The sequence below is a fragment of the Mustela nivalis genome (assembly GCF_964662115.1).
Source record: "Mustela nivalis genome assembly, chromosome: 11".
NCBI classification, from domain to species: domain Eukaryota; kingdom Metazoa; phylum Chordata; class Mammalia; order Carnivora; family Mustelidae; genus Mustela; species Mustela nivalis.
In genome coordinates this window covers 21,050,602-21,070,667 of record NC_139030.1, presented here as the reverse complement: position 1 = coordinate 21,070,667, position 20,066 = coordinate 21,050,602, and the positions used below count along the sequence as shown (strand labels likewise).

At 35.1% G+C, this 20,066-nt stretch overlaps 1 protein-coding gene across 1 annotated transcript in view; it reads left to right on the top strand.

The window, feature by feature from the left end:
- The window catches only part of DARS1 (aspartyl-tRNA synthetase 1), a 63,470-nt gene that overhangs the window by 37,590 nt on the left and 5,814 nt on the right, over positions 1-20,066 (top strand). The window contains exons 5-12 of the mRNA XM_082689333.1: positions 3,915-4,017; positions 7,204-7,284; positions 8,281-8,340; positions 10,073-10,184; positions 11,254-11,388; positions 13,840-13,987; positions 17,452-17,598; positions 18,850-18,892. Of these exons, the coding sequence (XP_082545459.1) occupies positions 3,915-4,017; positions 7,204-7,284; positions 8,281-8,340; positions 10,073-10,184; positions 11,254-11,388; positions 13,840-13,987; positions 17,452-17,598; positions 18,850-18,892 (829 nt within the window). The remainder of the gene's footprint in view (positions 1-3,914; positions 4,018-7,203; positions 7,285-8,280; positions 8,341-10,072; positions 10,185-11,253; positions 11,389-13,839; positions 13,988-17,451; positions 17,599-18,849; positions 18,893-20,066) is intronic.

The window sequence follows — 20,066 nt, the reverse complement described above, 5'->3', positions numbered from 1 at the left end:
GATGACATGAATAGGATAGCCTATTAAGGTATTTTTTTAAATCAAGGCTATAACTAATTTATTTGTAGAGTGATTAGTTTTCTGCAGGTGAGAAGGGTGGTTGGAAAGTGGAAGAGGCGTGAAACAATGAAGTAGTAGTGTGTTTTGGGAGGTGGTGGTAATAATAAAGAAAGCCGACTTAGCTGTCGGAAGGATGTGTCTAATTTACTTCACCCATTTCTTTTACAGATAGTTCCCAGAAGTTCTCTGCTTTCTGCTGTGGATTTTTTTCCTGCGGTCCTCGAAAAACCCAAGGCTTTTTAGTTGTCTGTTTGAACATAACCCTCCTTGAAAATAGGGGTATAGAGCCGTATTAGTTTCAAAATATAAACCTGAAACTTTAACAGAATCTCTTTATGACAGCAAACTATCGTATACATGCTTCAAAGTTTTAAGCCATCTTAACATGCAATATCAGTTAAAATCATATTAATTAGGCTTTTTCTAAAAAGTAGAATTTCATCCTTCTACTAGCAGTAGCTTATTCAAGTATTCCTATCCCTCTCTTGCATTGACTCTAATTATATACACACATAGATAAAACCCTCATTAATGCTTTACTAAAGCTAACTAGTAAGTTCTAGTGTGACCCTTTTTTACAGATCTCTTTGATTATAATACTATTTCTACTGAATTCATTCAAGTCTACAGATAAATAATAATAGCTAGATATAGATGTGGATGGAGTTAGAGAGATATTAGAGCTAAATTATTCAGAGTTTAAAAAAATCATGGAATGGGGTTACTTATATCTGAAGAGACTATTCTGTTAACAGCATATAGATGCTAGGTATAGTGAGGAGATAATACTGAGATTGGAAGGGCAAAAAAATTAATTTTAAGCATGCTCTGTATCTGGTTAATTTTACCTTCTTTCTAATTGATTCAGTAGACTAATCTGTGATAGAAGTCTATCTGTGGCCCAGTTTAAAAAACAGGTTGGGTTTTCGGAACTTCCTTTTATGACTTGTTTGGTGCTAGAAACAATGTTTAAAATAGTGGTTATTTTTGTTTAGCTGCTCAAGTATTTTATTCCATAATATTACCTAATTAAATAGAAGTACTAAACATAGACCTAGTTACAAGTTTCAGGTCCTAGATAAAAGAAGTGATCTGGTACTTTTGAGGAAAAATGAAACTATTATTTTCTTTAATTGGCCCTTTAGGACAGAGTGTGAGATCACATCCCAAATTTTTCTAGAAGGATATCAGCTTAATGCTCAGTCTTTGAGAGCAGATAACTTGAGTTGGCTTGAAGAAGACTTTCTGATAATGGAAGGCCTCTTACTAAGGGGATGACCCTTGAAGGCCAGGGTCATAGCAGGAATGAGCAGAGTGGAGGTCTGGTTGGGTCAGAACAGGTTATCGATGAAGCAAGGTTATCGATGACGCACACTGATCAGTAAGGAAGAGAAGGCCTTCCTAAGAGAAATGTGTAAACTAAGCAACAGTATCCTCACGTAGCCTAAATCATATACTCAGGTATCAAGTGTTCTCATTCAATCAAAAGAAGCAACTGGTAAATGGAAATCATACTGAAGAGAGATTCAATGACTGAATTCTAACACTAGATAGCCAGTGTTAGAAAGCCATTTAAAAATATACCACAATAGGGCGCCTGGGTTGCTCAGTGGGTTAAGCCGCTGCCTTCGGCTCAGGTCATGATCTCAGGGTCCTGGGATCGAGTCCCGCATCAGGCTTTCTGCTCAGCAGGGAGCCTGCTTCTTCCTCTCTGCCTGCCTCTCTGCCTACTTGTGATCTCTCTCTGTCAAATAAATAAATAAAATCTTTAAAATATATATATATATGTATATATATATATATATATCACAATAAATTCTGAGATTCTTCAGTGCACAGGAGACTCATAAAACTTGTAAGAAATATGTACAATGTTGGTTTTTTTTTTTTAAGTTAGTATCAGCCATACAGAGTTCTAGACAGTGTAGTAAAGTGAAATGAAATTTTTTCTTCCTTTCTTCACCACTTTTTACCCTCTTACCCTCATTTTGATCCTTTTCCAAACCTGAGCAAATGTTAATTGAAATGGACTGTGGGGGCACCTGCGTGGCTCAGTGGGTTAAGCCTCTGCCTTTGCCTCAGATCATGATCTCAGGGTCTTGGGATCGAGCCCCCCATGGGGCTCTCGGCTCAGCAGGAAGCCTGCTTCCCCCCCCCCCTCTCGCCTGCCTCTCTTCCTGCTTGTGATCTCTGTCTGTCAAATAGATAAATAAATAAATAAATAAAATCTTTTAAAAAGAAAGAAAGAAAGAAAGAAAGGAAATGGACAGTGGTATTCTCTTGGGTAAAATAAGCATTGTTGGATTTCTGAAATCTCGTCAAGTGGCACTGCAACTACTAAAGACCCAATTCCTTATCAGAATAAATAGAACTTTTCCTATGAAAATTAAATTTTCTTTTTCTTTCCTTTTTGTTTTTTTGTTTTGTTTTGTTTTGCTTTGCTTTTTTGCTTTTGTTTCATTTTGTTTAGATTCTTGTCATTCATTTTGCAGGATTCTGGGTTGGCACTTAAGCCATGAAAGGCTAATATAAAAGTTAAGTGACATATGACATAGCAGACAAACAGGGAGTGCAGAACAGATTTTCTTTTTTTTTTTTTTTCTTTTTTAAGATTTTATTTATTTATTTGACCGATCACAAGTAGGCAGAGAGGCAGGCAGAGAGAGGAAGAGAAGCAGGTTCCATGCTGCGCAGAGAGCCTGATGTGGGGCTCCATTCCAGGACCCTGAGATCATGACCTGAGCCAAAAGCAGAGGCTTTAACCCACTGAGCTACCCAGGCTCCCCCAGAACAGATTTTCTTGATGCATGTTTGCCCTTTCAGTTGTGCCAGCTGTGTCAGGAACTCCACTCTCCCAGTTACCACTTTTGCATTTTAGTTCCTTCTTCTCTTTTCACCACACCTCACTTCTGCAGCTCCAGTTACCACCTGAGATTTTTAATTGGTAGTTTTACATTGATAGTTTGGGCCAGTTGAGCTGCTATGATGCTGACATCACTGCCCAAGAACTGAAAGTTTAATCTTAAGCTTTTCCACAAATACATTACGATACATTCTGGCTGTACAATAATACAAAAGTAAAACTGGTACATTTTGTATGAGAACCACCATTTTGGATTATACCCTTTATCCCTTGGCTATGTACGAGAGATCAAAAAATAATCAATTGGTGAGCTTAATAAGCTTCATAATTTTATATTTCAGAATTTGAATATCCTATGTTCAAAATTCAAGTTTGTTATAGAATTCAGCTGCCCAGGTGACCGATTTAATGTATATTGAGCTTCATGTAGACATTCTTAAATGGAGTCGCACAATCCTATAGGCTGTTTGCCATAAATCCAATGACAGTGTATACTCAGAAACTACAGGCATGGAGGGCTTAATTACAGCAAGCTAATGCCCTTTTATTACCTTGAAATCTTTTCAGTTGACCTTCTTCTATTATTCAATTCCATTACATACCAGTAATTGCATTTATTAAAGCCCATGCTTCTCCTTACAGGAAATGCTGATCTTTGTAAGTTTCAACTATAGGAAGGAAAATGTTCTTTAATAAATAATTGAAAGACTTTTCTACTTTTCACAGTTCAGTGCTGGTCCTTGCCATTTAGGCTCAGAGTATTTTATGAATGGTAACTAAATTATGGCATCTAGAAAATCATCTCTTCAAAAAATCTCACAAGGTGTGCTGCATAGTAGCTTATTGTAAGTAGGTTAATTGACTGGCTTTATCTCAAGTGGCTTACTGTATTAAAAAAGAGTTTAATATTTCGGCTTTACTGTTGAAACACCAAATGAATTCTGACACCTCTGATGAGATGATTAAAATTGGGAATTTTTTCTTTTGACAGCATTAACAAAGAGAGCATCGTAGATGTAGAAGGTGTAGTGAGAAAAGTGAATCAGAAAATTGGAAGCTGTACACAGCAAGATGTGGAGTTACATGTTCAAAAGGTAACTTTTTTCAAAATATAAAATTGGGTACAGAAATAGATTTGAATGGTTCTTATAACCATTCATATCAAACCTATGTGTTCTTAGAATTGATGTAAAATATTGAGATTTAGAAATTGATTACTGAGTCAATTAGCTTTTGTTCTATAACAAACTACCCTAATACTTAAAACATTTATTTGCTCATGATTCTGTGCATGGGGCAGTTAGAGGCAGGTTGTCTGGGATGGCTCATCTACTCTGCATGACATCAACTGGACTTACTGCTGGTTCTGGGACATTTCTCTCTCTGGCCTCTGTTCATCCAGTGGGCTAGCCCAGGCTTGTTGACATGTACCAGAAGGGTTCCCAGCAGCAAGAGAGGGAAGCCCTAGCGGGCGAGCACCTTTCAAGCTTCTCTTTGAGTCATGATTGCTAAATATGTCATTTGTCAAAGCAAGTCACATGAAATAACTTAGATTTAAGGGATGGAGAAAAAGATTCCACCTCTTGATGCAAAGAGAAGCAAGATCATTGAAAAAAAAACATGTATACAGGAGAATGAGGAATTATTAGAGCCATTTTTTGCCAACAATCTACCATATTCACATAGGGAAAAATATAAAACACATCTAAAAAGCTCTGTTCACTGTTATGAATTGAATATATTTTGCTATGAACTTTCTCTGACAATATATCTCTAAAGACTGATTAATTATACTAATTCTTAATGATTATATTTCCTTGGGATTATAAGGAAATTATATTTCCTTATATTTCTGATACTTTATAGAGAAATCAAGAGACAAAACTCAGTTGGGTCTTACATTCCAGCAATAACTTCCTTTCTTTTTTCTTTTTTTTTTAAAGATTTTATTTATTAATCTGACAGAGAGAAATTACAAGTAGATGGAGAGGCAGGCAGAGAGAGAGAGATAGGGAAGCAGGCTCCCTGCTGAGCAGAGAGCCCGATGCGGGACTCGATCCCAGGACCCTGAGATCATGACCTGAGCCGAAGGCAGCGGCTTAACCCACTGAGCCACCCAGGCGCCCCAATAACTTCCTTTCATATAAGATTTATCCCACATCTATTTTCTTCTCAGGCATAAAAACTTTAAGTGCTCCTTAACATTGACTTCTAAAACACTGTAAGTGAACTTACACATATTTAGTACTTTTGAAATAACCCTGCAGTTTTGAGCCTGCAGTTCTCAGATCCGGCCTAGTTTGTGTCTACAGATGCATCATAAAATTTCTTTTAAGGAGTACTCACTTCCTGCCCTCATCCCTGTGTGTATATTTGCTTGTGTGTGAGCATATATAAGATAGAGCAGTCAAGCAGATTAACAGATGCAGAAAGTTAGTCTCATACACAGTCATCTGAGAGTAAGGTTGTATTTAACTGGAATTGTCATGGGAACTCTTCAAGACTTAGAAAATCTTGTGTTTTTTACTGACCTGACTTGCCAAGTTACTTTTTTTTCTTTGTGTAAGCTTCATTTTAAACCAACATCAAGAAGTGTGTAACCTAGTAAAGGCAAACCAACATAAAAGTATGCTGACCAAGTAAAATAACCCCTTATATTCCAAGTAACATCTTTTTCAATACTTAAATAAATAAAATTTTAGTGAGTAGAGCAAGTAAGCATACTTCTGAAATATTCTAATTATCTAGCATTTAATACAAACTTAATAAATGCAGATGATAAATATAAAGCCTAAAGAACTTATAAATTTTGCCTTAATGGAAATAACTATAAAATATCTCACAAAGGGGCGCCTGGGTGGCTCAGTGGGTTAAGCCGCTGCCTTCGGCTCAGGTCATGATCTCAGGGTCCTGGGATCGAGTCCCGCATCGGGCTCTTTGCTCAGCAGGGAGCCTGCTTCCTTCTCTCTCTCTCTGCCTGCCTCTCTGCCTACTTGGAATCTCTCTGTCAAATAAATAAATAAATCTTAAAAAAAAAAAAAGTATCTCACAAAGTATGAAGTAGTATATCTTAAAAAGAGTCTTACAGTAAGCACTGGCACTTATCAGTTACTTGTTTATTCAGCCAGCAGTTACTGAGTACATACTTTGAGCCAGCACTGCATGAAGTTAGGGTGCTTACAACCTAATGAAGTAAATGTCTGCTAGTTATAAAAATAGCAGAGATAGCTGTTCCAGTCTACAATTTTGCATTGGAAATCAAGTTTCTGTTAACTCATCAAAAGGAAACACTATACTTAAGAATAGAAAATGGTGACAAACTATTTTATTATAAGGAGGACGGGAGTATCCTTCTGACACTTTCTTAAAGAGTCTGAGCTGAATGCTAAATGTGGTCTACCAACTGGAAGAATATCATTTCCTTTCCTGAATTAACTAAATTGGGTCTGTTTCCCTTTCATGCTTTAACAGGTTTTCCAGGCATAGTTGGGAGTAACTAATTAGGTAACCTGTTTTTAAGAGTAGCCAAAAACCCTAGCTCATTTTTTATGACCTATCTGTGTTTTAGCTCTAAAATGTGCAATTAATATGAGTGAATTTAAAATATAAAGGTATTTTAACAGCATAGAGGAATACGATCTATGGTAGCTCCAAACCAGGAGAGCAGCAGGAAATGAGATATAACATGTTTGATGAAAGGTGGAAAGGACGGGATATTTGGAAAAAGAATGAGGAAAAGAAGTTGACAGACAGCAGAGTTGGGCTGACTTCGGTCCTAGCAGTAGAAATGGCCAAGTGCTGTGAACAGTGATAATAACACATTTGTTTAGTGGCCCCTTCAAAAGAGCAGTGTTTTCATATTCTTTCCTCCATTAGATTCTTACCTCAGACCTTCTTTTACAGAACAGAATAGTGAAACGCCGAGGTTAAGTGATTCGCCTAACAACAGCTTTTACATTAACAAAGCAAGGCTTTAAGCTCAGACCTCTTGGCCCCAGTTAGTACTTATTTGTCACACTGGTATGCACATTAGAGTTTACAAAGTATTTGTATATATGTTCTCTCATTTGACTTCCAACAACCTAGGAAGGTTGGCAAAAAATACTATGATTCCCATTTTATAAGTGAAAAAACGTGTACATCTTTGATTTTAGTAGGTAGTTTCAGTTAAGATATATGCAAACATAGCTTCATATTTATGTCAGCTTTAGATTTTTTTTAAGTAAAAGATAACAGGTTTTGTGTGCTTCATGATATTTTTGGTAATCTCTCACTTTCAGATTTATGTGATCAGTTTGGCTGAACCCCGCCTGCCCCTGCAGCTGGATGATGCTGTTCGGCCTGAGGTGGAAGGAGAAGAGGTTAAAATTACATTTTTGAAATATTTTGCTTCCTCTGTATGTTTAATTTATAGATCATTGAAAACTTGATGTCCTACTTTTGTATGAAGCATACCTGTGAAGAGATTTGAGCTTCATTTTTTATCTAAATTTACTCTTCTATCAACAATTTTCAAACTTCTTGTTCTTAGGATGCCTTTACACTCTTAAAAATAACTTCCCCATAAACTTATGTTTTTATATATCTTTATCAATATTTATAATATTAGAAATTAAAATAGGAAAATTTTAGTATATATTAATACAGTAACAGTAATATATATGTGTTTTAATATATTAATCATATATGAATGATAAAAATCAAATTTTTGAAAATATTTTTTATGAAAAATATTTTCAAAACAAAAAATAGTTTAGTGTCAAGAGTGATATTGTCTTACATATCTACAGATCTTTGTAATGTCTGCCTTAGTAGACAACAATTAGGCCTTGCATCTGCCTCTGCATTTATTCTGTTGTGATAGCACACATCACGAAGCCTTGGGAACACTCAGTACCGAATGAAATCTGTCATTGTGAAAAATAGGTTTGGACTGTTATTTCATGGACTCCCTGAAAGTGTCTTTGGGACCTTCAGTGGTGCCCAGAACATACTTTGAGAATCACTATTCTGTCAACTTTTATCTGTTCCTTCAGTCTTTAACTAGCAGGTAAAATCGAGGAATCAATGAAGGTACAAGTGGTTAAATTCTTCTGATGTTCCAGTAATGAGGCAAAGCTTTGGTGGGGTGGGAGAGGGAAACAAAGCATTAACTTCTGTTTATTTGCATTTTCTTTTTTCTATCTCTCTTTTAACAATAGTTTCTCTGCAGCCCTACTACTTATTTCTTGGATTCCTAATTTGGGGGTATAATATTAACCACATAAGCACACCTCTTCTCACTTAAAAGTAAACATGGCTTCTTAAAACTGTGTGTTCTTAAAATTAGTAAAATCTGTTTTTTCCTCTCTTTTTAGGAAGGAAGAGCTACTGTTAATCAGGATACAAGATTAGACAACAGAGTCATTGATCTTAGGGTATGCCTCATTTATTTATTAAATGACATGACTTTGGCGAAATCAAGGGGGGTAGGAGTAATACCACACCTCTCTCAGACTTAGAGAACTAATTGACATTTGCCTGTACATATGACAATACAAGAAACAATTTACCTTTCTGACTGACCTTTCCCCTTAATATAATTGCAGACAACAAGGATAGTCAAGTAATAATTTACAGGATATTGACCTGCTTTATTTTAAAACAACAAAGGAACATGAAGCTAATAAGTGGGCTTACAGCCAGGTGATACCTATTTTAGACAAATTAGTAATTAAAAACACAACCATTAATATCACTATAAAATTATGAAAGATGCTATATGCACATTTTAGAATGCAGACCAGGTGGATATTAGTAATTAATGCCTTAATCCTTTGAATTTGATCTGAGCACAAAATTAATAATAAAGAGGTAGTTGGCCCTAGTGATTTATTTAGTAATCTCATAGGTCTTCTATTTCCCTTTCTGATTTGGTTGCAAGTGAAAGAGTTCAGTGGTTTCATCATTGTAGTAAAACCAATGTCATCTTTCTTTCTTAATGTTTGACCACATCTTCCTCCTTAAATACTCTACCTAAAGCTTAAATCCTTTGTCACCTTAGAAGTTCTTTTCAACTTTTCTGCAATAGTATGGGTCTACCTTTTTTATACACTCATATGTCACCCCTGATTTTTTGCATTTTTGTCCCTTTTCCTTTTCTGTTTTAATCTATAGTCTATAGGAAGAGCTATAACAATAATCAAAAGTCCTCTTGATACTGCCTAGAAACCTCAGAGTTTTCATAATTTGGGCCACAGTAAATAGACACCATACTCTTTTTGCCTGTGCTGTTTATTCACACAAGTTATTGGTTGTGCCTGTACAGTTTGGTACCGATGTATTTTTTTTTGGCATCTTTTTTTTTTTTTTTTTTTAATTTAAATTCATTGCCACTGTTGAAAAGTGGGGATTTATCCATTGAATCTAGATGGCTTTTCTTAAAAAGTTGGAGGTGAATTGGCAATACTCTGGCATGGCAACATTAGCTAGCACTCTAGATGGACCATTATGTCCTCTGCTATGCCCTCCCTGCACCATCCAGCAAGTATCATTCCATTTATGTTATTTGTCTGGTCCTTGTAAGCATTCACATTTTTTTTTATATTTATTTATTGAGAGAGAGGGAGAGAGCTCACATGCACACACATACACACAAGCTGGAGGAGGGGGTGACAAAAGGAGAGGGAGAGAATGTCAAGCAGACTCCCTGCCAAGCACTGAGCTGGGAGCATGAAGCAAGCCTTGATCTCATGATGCTGAGATCATGACCAGTGGAAATCAATAGTCTGACACTTAATAGGCTGAGCCCCTCAGGTACCTCTAAGCATTCACATTTTTAACCCCTGCTTTGTACATTTTGGAAACTATTGTGTTCTTAAAATCTTTTAAGCATCTTAGTTTATATCTAAACTACTCTCTAATCTTTTATAGGCTCAGCAGAGTCACGTTGGAGATGTCAGAGATTTTAAAGAGTAAAATTGCCATTCTCCTATAATGGGAAAAATTCTAAGATATATCCTTATACTAATTGTCATATAACCTAACTTTTCTCTCATATAATGAACTGTTTTCTTTGTGAACCTTCCAGGCAGGTGGCCTGATTAGAAAATACTCCATCTCAGTTAATGTGTCAAATTGATTTCACTAGATTTTATTATTGTCTTTTAGACATCAACAAGTCAGGCAGTCTTCCGTCTCCAGTCTGGCATCTGCCATCTTTTCCGTGAAACTTTAATTAACAAGGGTTTTGTGGAAATCCAAACTCCTAAAATTATCTCAGGTATGCTTTAAGACATTTCTCTTAATTTTTAAAAATAAATTTGCTTTCTCCCAAATTGTTTAATATTTTTTAATTAACATATAATGTATTATTTGCCCCAGGGGTACAGGTCTGTGAATCTTTAGGCTTACACATTTCACAGCACTCACCATAGCACATACCCTCCCCAGTCCCCTGGTTTATCCCAGCCACCCTGTCTTACCCCCAACCCCCCCAGCAACCCTCTGTTTTGTGAGATTAAGAGTCTCTTATGGTTTGTCTCCCTCCCGTTCCCATCTTGTTTCATTTTTTCTTTCCCTACCCCCAACAGCCCCCTGCATTGCCTCTCAATTACCTCATTAATTTTTTTTTTAATTTGAGAATCCCAACTGTCCCTTAAGGTTAATCCATGAGACTTTTTATTTTGAAGACTGTGCAGCACATATCACTGACATCAATAATACAGCATCTCCTTGTTTCAGAAGTCATTATGTGCTAGTGATTATAAAATAAGGCAGTAACACATGAAGCAAGATTATTATTATGTAAGTTGCACCAGAAACTACTTTTATTATATAGGTTTCTTTCTAAATTGGTATTGCAATTTTGTTTTGTATATACTGCATTGTAATATTACTAACTACTACAAGTGGGAAAATCTCATTAATTCTCATTCTTATATGAGAACCTTATTTTAATCATTTTATCCTTTTTGGAGTTGCTTAAATAACACTAAAAAAATGTGTTACAAATGGCATTTAATTATAAATCAAGAATTGAACATTGCATTCTTGATACTTAGAAAGATCAATAATATCATTTCCTTTTTGAAAAAAATGTTTACAACTCCAAAGTAGCTTTAATAGATTCGAAATTGATGCAGAAGAGGTGTGTATATATCTAATGATGTAAAGTGAAGGTACAGCCAAAGAAGTAAATCTGTCCTAAATATAAACGGTTTAAAATCAGTGTCGTTTCTCTGAAAAAAAATTTTTTACATGAAATACTTAAAAGTATGAACTGTTTTTATTAGAAATTTGCATTGATAATCTTGCAGTTGGTTATAATAGCATAAATGTTTACATTTCAGCTGCCAGTGAAGGAGGAGCCAATGTATTTACTGTGTCATATTTTAAAAACAATGCATATCTGGCCCAGTCCCCACAGCTATACAAGCAAATGTGTATTTGTGCTGATTTTGAGAAGGTTTTCTGTATTGGACCAGGTAAGGTTTTGGTGGTTATGATTTTCTCGAAATTTTATTGATTGTACCATAGTTATGGTTTGGTTTTTGTTTTTGTTTTTGTTTTAAAGATTTTATTTATTTGTCAGAGAGAGAGTGGAAGAGAGAGCGAGCACAGGCAGACAGAATGGCAGGCAGAGGCAGAGAGAGAAGCAGGCTTCCTGCCGAGCAAAGAGCCCGATGTGGGACTCGATCCCAGGACGCTGGGACCATGACCTGAGCCGAAGGCAGCTGCTTAACCAACTGAGCCACCCAGGCGTCCCCATAGTTATGGTTTTAAGAACACATTTTACATTCACACATTCTGGAAGCTTAAATCCTTTCATATGGTGGCTATATAAACACTTTTAGGTAAAAATGACAAATGTGGTTGGGTAGACATTTCCTAAAATAAAAATTTTAAAAATGTATGCTCAGTAGTTAAGAAGTAGTTGAATATCATTTATGTGGATAGATTCATAAGCATTTTATATTCCTACAGAAGATTGCTGAAGAAAATGTTTACCTTGGGAATAACTCATTTTTTAAAAATGCATGCTTTGAGAATATGTATACCCTCTGAAATATATCTGAGTATATTATTTATTATTATTTCAGTATAATTAGAACAGAATTAGCTGGGGCACCTGGGTGGCTCAGTGGGTTAAAGCCTCTGCCTTCAGCTCAGGGTTCTGGGATCCAGCCGTGCATAGGGCTCTCTGCTCAGCGGGGAACCTGCTTCCGCCCCGCCCCCACCACCACCCAACTTTCTGCCTACTTGTGATCTGTCTGTCAAATAATAAAATCTTTTAAAAAAAAAGAACAGACTTAGCTTCTGTTTGGACTTGCCTTTTTAACTCTCCATGAACAGGAAAGAACAAGTAGTTGCAATCTTACAAATGATGTATTTTGTTGTCCTTGATAGCCCCTTACTACTCTTATAAGTTTACAAATGTACCTCTGTGTACTTTGCTTCTAATTTTATTTTGAAGCTGCTTTGTTTTACTATTACTGTTTGTACTGTTCTTAGTATTGAGAATATGCGAAAGTCCATTAGAAATTAAAAGTTAAGCATGGACACATAATCATGTGGTAAATTCTTTAATGAAGCTGACTATAGGCAAAAACTAGCTTTGCTTCATTCTGTAAAACTTACCAAGTTATTTTATATATGTAAGCTTTTTGTAGCTGAAAAAGAATTAAATGCCTGCTGTTAGAGAAACTGGCGAGAGCATTAATTGTGTTAATTCTCTGAATTTATTAACTAATTTGTTGAATGCCTACTGCATACATAGCCTGTGCTAGATAACATGTACATAAAAGAAAAATCAGCCAGCACTTCTCAAATGTTAATGTGTGCATGAATCACTTGAGGATCTTGTTGAAATGCAGATTCTGATCAGTAGGTCTGAAGGGAGGCTTGAGATTCTGCAGTTCTCACAAGCTCCCAGGTACTGCTGATGCTGCCAATTTGTAGACCATGTTTTGAGTGACAAGGTAATAAACATTGTCCCTTCTCCCAAGACAGAATAAGACATGCATATATATAGCAGTTACAAGAAATAATCAACCAATTGTCACAGCAAATAATCAGATTGTGTTATTCAATCAGCAGATTGGTGTTAATTATGTAGTATAGATAGTGTAAAAAGAGGGAGAAGATGGAATTTGCTAGAGTTACCATAAACGCAAACTGAAGTGGGTTTAAGAACAGAGTAGGAGATACAGACTACAAAAAAAATGGCACTCTAGTCCGCAGAAGCAGAATAAGTGAAGATCATGTGAGAAAATAAAAGTGAGACTACATAGTGTTAAGAAGAAATGGAAAATAAAGGGTAAGATTAAATATGAAAGCATAAAGGCTTTAGATTTTTTGTCATTTTATATTCTGTTGCAGTGCCATTTGGGAACCACTGATGATCAGTAGTTAATTAGTTAATTACTGAGCAAGGATGTGTTGTAGGAATCTTGATCTTAAAGTGATGTGAAAGATGGAGCAGAGCTAGAGTCAGGAAGACTGGAAAAAGTAGAAAGTGCAGTAAGCACAGTAAGAGCTGGACAGAGGTAATGGCTGGAATATATATAATGTTACTTCACTGGTACAGATTTCATTTAGCTTAAGTTTTAATAAAATTGAGAAGAACTCACTATATTGAACCTATTTTTAATTACTGAGAAGACACTTCAGGATCTTGCATTCCCGTAGGATTCTTCAAAGCCTTACTTATTAATACACATTTGTTACAGCTTTAACTGCGTGACTGTAGGAGTTGGCAATGAGCTTGCTGTCCAAGAAAATGCTGAAATATATGGCTCATCAACTCTTTCAAGAACCCTATAATAAAGAAAATAATACCATTTGAGTACTAGTAAATAAAATTTTGTACTTAAGTCCCAATTTTTCCAAAACTTTAAAACACCATTTAATATTTATTTCTTTTAATAATGTTACAGTATTCAGAGCTGAAGACTCAAATACCCACAGACATCTAACTGAATTTGTTGGTTTGGACATTGAAATGGCTTTTAATTACCATTACCATGAAGTTGTGGAAGAAATTGCTGACACCTTAGTACAAATATTCAAAGGACTCCAAAAAAGGTAAAAACAAATAATCTATATCCCTAGATGGACTTAATGTTTAATCAGTTTGGGTTCTTCAAAATAATTCTTGAATTGAAACATGTAAAACTAAGTTTATATTCTACATACATATATGTATGGGATAGAGGACTTTCCACTTAGATGATCAATAGTTAATTAGTGAAAAAATGAACACCAAAAATAGTACTTCTGGATCCAAATCAGTTGGGACTTCAGCTAGTTAACCTTATTTTGGTGGGGAGGTTTACCAGATTGTGAACCAACCTAACTATATTTTTTTTCCTTTATGTTATATCCTGAATGTCTGAAAGAAATAGAGCCTATGTTACTTTTATAGCAGTTTATTATTAAACTGGTAATGGTAATAATGTGGTGATAAGAATTTTTCAGAAAATTATTAGACATGTTCAGGATGTTCAGAAAATTGAATTATGTAAAATGTTCACGTTAGGTACAACCTCTAAACTGGCAAATAGTTTCTCCCTTAAAGGTCATTGAAAGTTGTTTACTTGTGATGATGCTTAACACAGAGAAAATAGGAAAAGAAAATGGAAGATAAGTTAAGTAGGATCAAGAGAGTCTTTTTTTCCTTTCTCCCTACTTGAGACAGTACTTAAATATTAAATAAGCTGTAGTAGATTTGTCTAGCACTTTGATAACTGACAGAGGGCTATATTTGAAATTTTTATTTAAAGACCACTGATTTAACTCTTAAATTGTTGATGTATTTGGATATGCTTCATTGATACTTAAAAAGAGTTCAGAAATACTGTGAATCTTATTTACTGCATTGCAAGTCTAATGAGTAATTTCAAGGACACAGAAATTAATCTTTCATCTTACAAAGATCTTATAGCATAAGGACTGATATTTTCCAAGCATTCTCTGCATTGCATTGGTACATTGATGACTAGCTAATTGTAGACAGCCTTTTTTTTAAAACTTTTGTTCTCTGAAACATTTCAGTATCATTTATTTTAAGCAATTTTCATTCAGATAGTCTATAGAACAACTAATGTTTCCTTATAAAATCAAATACCTTTTGAAACTACAGTGAAGGAGCAGAGCTTTTCTCATTTTCTTTTCACATTTATAATTCAGAAAAGTTTCTGAAGCCCATTTATTTTGCGTGTTGATATCTTCTCTCTATAATATTGGGATATGAAATTTCTAATTCGTTTTTTGTAATAACAGATCAAGCATTAATTGGACCCTTGGGATTAATCAAATCTTTGTTTACAAATTAGAGATTCAAACACCATCATCACTGGACTTTTTCAAGTAGATTTAAGGTGGCAACCTAGAAATAAAAGCCTTCTTTTTTTTTTTTTTAAGATTTTATTTATTTGACAAAGAGATCACAAGTACGCAGAGAGGCAGGATGGGGGGTGGGAAGCAGACTCCTTGCCAAGCAGAGAGCCTGATGTGGGGCTGGATCCCAGGACCCTGAGATCATGACCTGAGCTGAAGGCAGAGGCCTAACCTACTGTGCCACCCAGGTGCCCCAAAAACCTTCTTTTTATATTCTGTAAGTCATTTAGGAATTTTAAGTTTCTCTCAGTTGTCAGCTGGGTTATCTGGCGTGTGTCATGATACCTCTGAAGTTTATCCTTAGTACTTATCCCTCATAGAAGAGTAATAGACAAGTGTATTTTAAAATATTGACAGACCTGATTAGATTAATATCCAAAGCAAAGAAAGGCAATTTAGAAATCAGTTATTGGGATCTTCTTAATGCTTCTTACATCAAGATTTGAATAAACCAATGGCTAAGCTTTATTGCTCCCATGAAAGTGTTTAAGACTAATCAGGAAATGATAATGTTTTAATTTCTACTGTTTTCATGGAATATAAACATACCTTTTCAATTCTATTAATTAAGTAAAATTTCAAGACACTTAAAAAAAGAGACTAGCCTAATGAACCCCAGGTACTCCTCACCCACTTTGAACCATTGTTAACTCATGGCCAATTTTGTTTACCCATTTCTGCCACCACCTGTTATTTTGAAGCAGATCCCAGCTATCATTTCATCCATAAATGGCAAAAATAATTATTTTTAAATATTACTAAAAAAATAATCTTCCACAATTCAATACAGTAAACATGTGTCATGTGCCTGCTGTTTGAAGGCTAGACACTGTACTATAGTGGTTATTAAAATGGGAGATTGGCACTCACAGACTTAGAATATAATGGGAGAGGCACCTGGATGGCTCAGTGGGTTAAGCCTCTGCCTTCAGCTCAGGTCATGATCTCAGGGTCCTGGGATCGAGCCCCACATCAGGCTCTCTGCTCGGCAGGGGGCCTGCTTCTCCCTTCTCTCTGCCTGCCTCTCTGTCCACTTGTGATCTCTCTCTCTGTCAAATAAATAAATAAAAATTAAAAATTTTCAAAAAATATAATGGGAATGGGGAAAAGAAAACATATTCATTAATTTGGTCTACATTGAGGATAACAAGTGTTAAAGGACTAAAAAGTTCTTTTTAATACTTCTTCAAATGGGTATTTTATATTACTAACAGTGTTAGCTGATAGGAGTTACAAAGTTTTTAATACTTTAATGAAACTGTGGTGACAAAACAAGAGGAGACTAAGAAATGTGTTAAATACTTTGAGCATTTAAATTTCATTTCTAATGTAAATAATTTCTTGATAACACTTTTTCTTAGTGCATACACTGATTCAAAGAATGATTTTATGTGACATGGATAGGTACTCAATAACTACCAGATATTTTTTCTTAGCTGTTTCTACTACTACGGAAGAGCCTGAAAGTCTCTAAGGGGATTTTTGTATTGAGGCTGATTTTACACAAAACAACTCTCTCTAAAAGCATTTCCTAAAGGGCACCTGGGTTGCTCAGTTGGTTAAGCATCCAGCTTTTGATTTTGGGTCTGGTCATGGTCTCAGGGTTGTGAGGTTGAGCCCTGCATCAGGCTCGGCAGTGAGCACGGAGCTTGCTTGAGATCCTCCTTCTCTCTTTCCCTCTGCTCCCCCTCCCTCTAAAAACTTAAATAAATATTAAATAAAATAAAAGCATTTCCTTTTGAGTTACTTCTGAATTTCAAAATTGTTATCAGGAGAACACATAGAACTAATAGAATGTAGACTCCACTCTTAGAGAATGGGTTCCCCAGACACCTAGGAGGGTCTGTGGGGCTCAGCTGAAAAAGGCACTTGGTTGATCATGGAGCTGCTGCCACTCCTGAAGCTACTCAGATTGCCCTTTCCTCATCACTGCACAGGAATATAGTGATTCCTATGAAATGTTAAAATTGTTATTTCTTTGTTTGAAAAAAAAGGATATCAACTTGTAGAAGAATAAAGCTATCTGCTCATTACTTCACTTGTATTAGTAAAATTTTTCTTAAAAAATTGTTTATGTATTGCCACAGTGACCTCTTGTGGGGAAAACATGACACTTTTTTTTTTTTTTAACTCTATCATTGTACAAATAGGTTTCAAACTGAAATTCAGACAGTGAATAAACAATTCCCATGTGAACCATTCAAATTTTTGGAACCAACTTTAAGACTCGAGTACTGTGAAGCATTGGCTATGCTTAGGGAAGCTGGAATCGAAATGGGAGATGAAGAAGATCTGAGGTTTGACTTTGTGATTTTTTAAACTTTAGTAATTAGGTTTAAGGTATGAATGAATGAGTATATAATGAATGATGATTTTTTTCCACCCAGATGATAAGCTTCAGTTTCATTAACTTTGGTGTATGATGCTGTTTTGTTTAATGTGTGGTCTGAAATAAAATACTATGTTCAATGTGGTTTGCCTGAGCTTTGATAATTTTGTCTATAAACACCATTTTTTACCCTATCACACCCCCATATTTGTAACACTCTAAAGAATATATAGGGACTTTGGCCTGTGATTTTTATCATCTAATATGTTACCTCTCTTTCTAAATCAGTGGTGTTTGAGAGGGTAGAAAGCAGTCTTAATCCATTCCCACACAGGATTGGGGCATAAAATTGATGTCTCCAAAGTTATAAAAATATCTGTTCTTTATTTGTTATATAGTATTATGTTATCTAAATTCAGATCATAAAAATAACTTATAATTTTGAATAAACTATGTGGTTTAATAAACTACTATCTATGGTACTTATATTTTTCTCCAAGGTTCTTAAAATATTTAACATTTTAAAATATTTAAGTACTTGCAATAATTTATATGGAAATAGGATTGAAAGGAGTGGTTATTGTCTTTCTTAAGGCTCTTTTTAAGCATATTTTGTTCAAAACCCTTATTTTTGTTTAACAGAAACATACATTTATGGTTTTAAGCATCTCCTTCATTGTTAGATTACATTTTTAAGGCAAACTATACATTCTATAATTATTTTAAGCTGAGCAGTATTTTCTTAAGCATTTTGGCAGTTGTTCTTACCTAAGATAAAAGCTAAAGTAACAGCATCTCAGCTCTAAAAACACTATTACATTTTAAAGACTTGGAAATACTGATTTTTATTTTATAAACCTTTGATAAGTAGTAACAAAAGGAGAGACCATCTTGAAATAGAGCTGCTTAATGGCAAAAATAGCCTATTTGCTATAGTGAACTTTATATATAATTGTAGGAAATTATATCATCTGTGTTATTTCTGAATCTATTAATTGCTACATCTGTTTATTATTTTATTTAAGTGTTTTTGAGCAGCACCTACTAAATGTCACTGTACTTGCCTTTTATAAAAGGAGGATAGACAACAATGTATTGGCCAAATTTTTATCCTTTGAGAACCTCAAATGAGAGGGGCCTTATTCACTTAAAACTTCTTAAGTTGCTATTTGATCTTCAAACACCGAATTTCATGAGGGTTTTTATTTTTATTTTTCAGTACACCAAATGAAAAACTGTTGGGTCGTTTGGTAAAGGAAAAGGTAGGACTCTTGTGCATGCTGGATTTCTTTTTCTAAATCTGAAGCATATTCTGATACTAAACAGTTACAGTAAGAACAGTCTTACTGAATAAAAAAACGCAGGGAAGACTTTTTTTTTAATTTTTGGAAAAATAAAAAATATTCAGACCAGTTTTGCTCAGTCAGTTTGATTAGCTCAGTATCTTTTTTTTGCACTGAGTTGTACTGAAGTCCCTCTAGAAGTGATACCTGGCGGCGCCTGGGTGGCTCAGTCCTTAGGTGTCTGCCTTTGGCTCTGGTCATCTTCCCAGGGTCCTGGGATCCAGCCCGACATTGGGCTCCCTGCTCTCCCACTCCACTTGCTTGTGTTCCCTCTTTCGCTGCCTCTCTATCAAAAATAAATAAAATCTTTTAAAAACATAAGTAAATAAAAAATAAAAGTGGTATCTGTATCAGACTGTCAGATTAGTCAGAAACAATCTCAAGATGATTTGAAATTATTTAGAAATGGCCTTCCCTGGGTACCCCCTGATAACTCATGGGACTTGAAAGTGAATGGGTTTCTTTTTGCCCTCTTTTTTGAAAGCTGCTTTCCTGTCTCATGTTCTAAAACTCCAAAGAATATAAAAGTTGAATTTAATATGGTCTTCCAGGAAATTAAAGAGATGTGTAAATGAAAACAGTCCTTGAGCTCCTCCTGCTGGCTGCATTTAAAATTGACTGGGGAGCTAATGTATTTCTGAAACTGCAGTGTGGAGTTTATACTTTTAAAATGCTGTTTCAGCAGAGCAGAGTCCAGTTTGTCATCTCTGTTGACATTCCTTCTATGCTTGAGTTTTAGCAAAAATGTTTAACATCAAAACAGTTGAAATTTGATTGGTTTCTTTGTAATTAAATCAGCATCATATAGTAACTATTCTTTGTAAAAAAAAAATGTCATAATTTCATGTAAATGTTATTTATCTCAGGTACAGTTCTCATATGAAGAAAACTACCAAATTTCTTTTAGGTGCCTGCATGAAAATTTAAGTTACTGGGAAAATAATCAAGGTTTTGGGAAAGATGAATATTGGAAAAGGTGTCAGTTTTTCCTAAAATAATTTATAGATCTAATGTGGTTTTTGTGAAACCCAAGGAGATTTAGGATAATTTAACAGAAAGTTAACAAATTGCATCTGAAAGAGTAAATGAATTA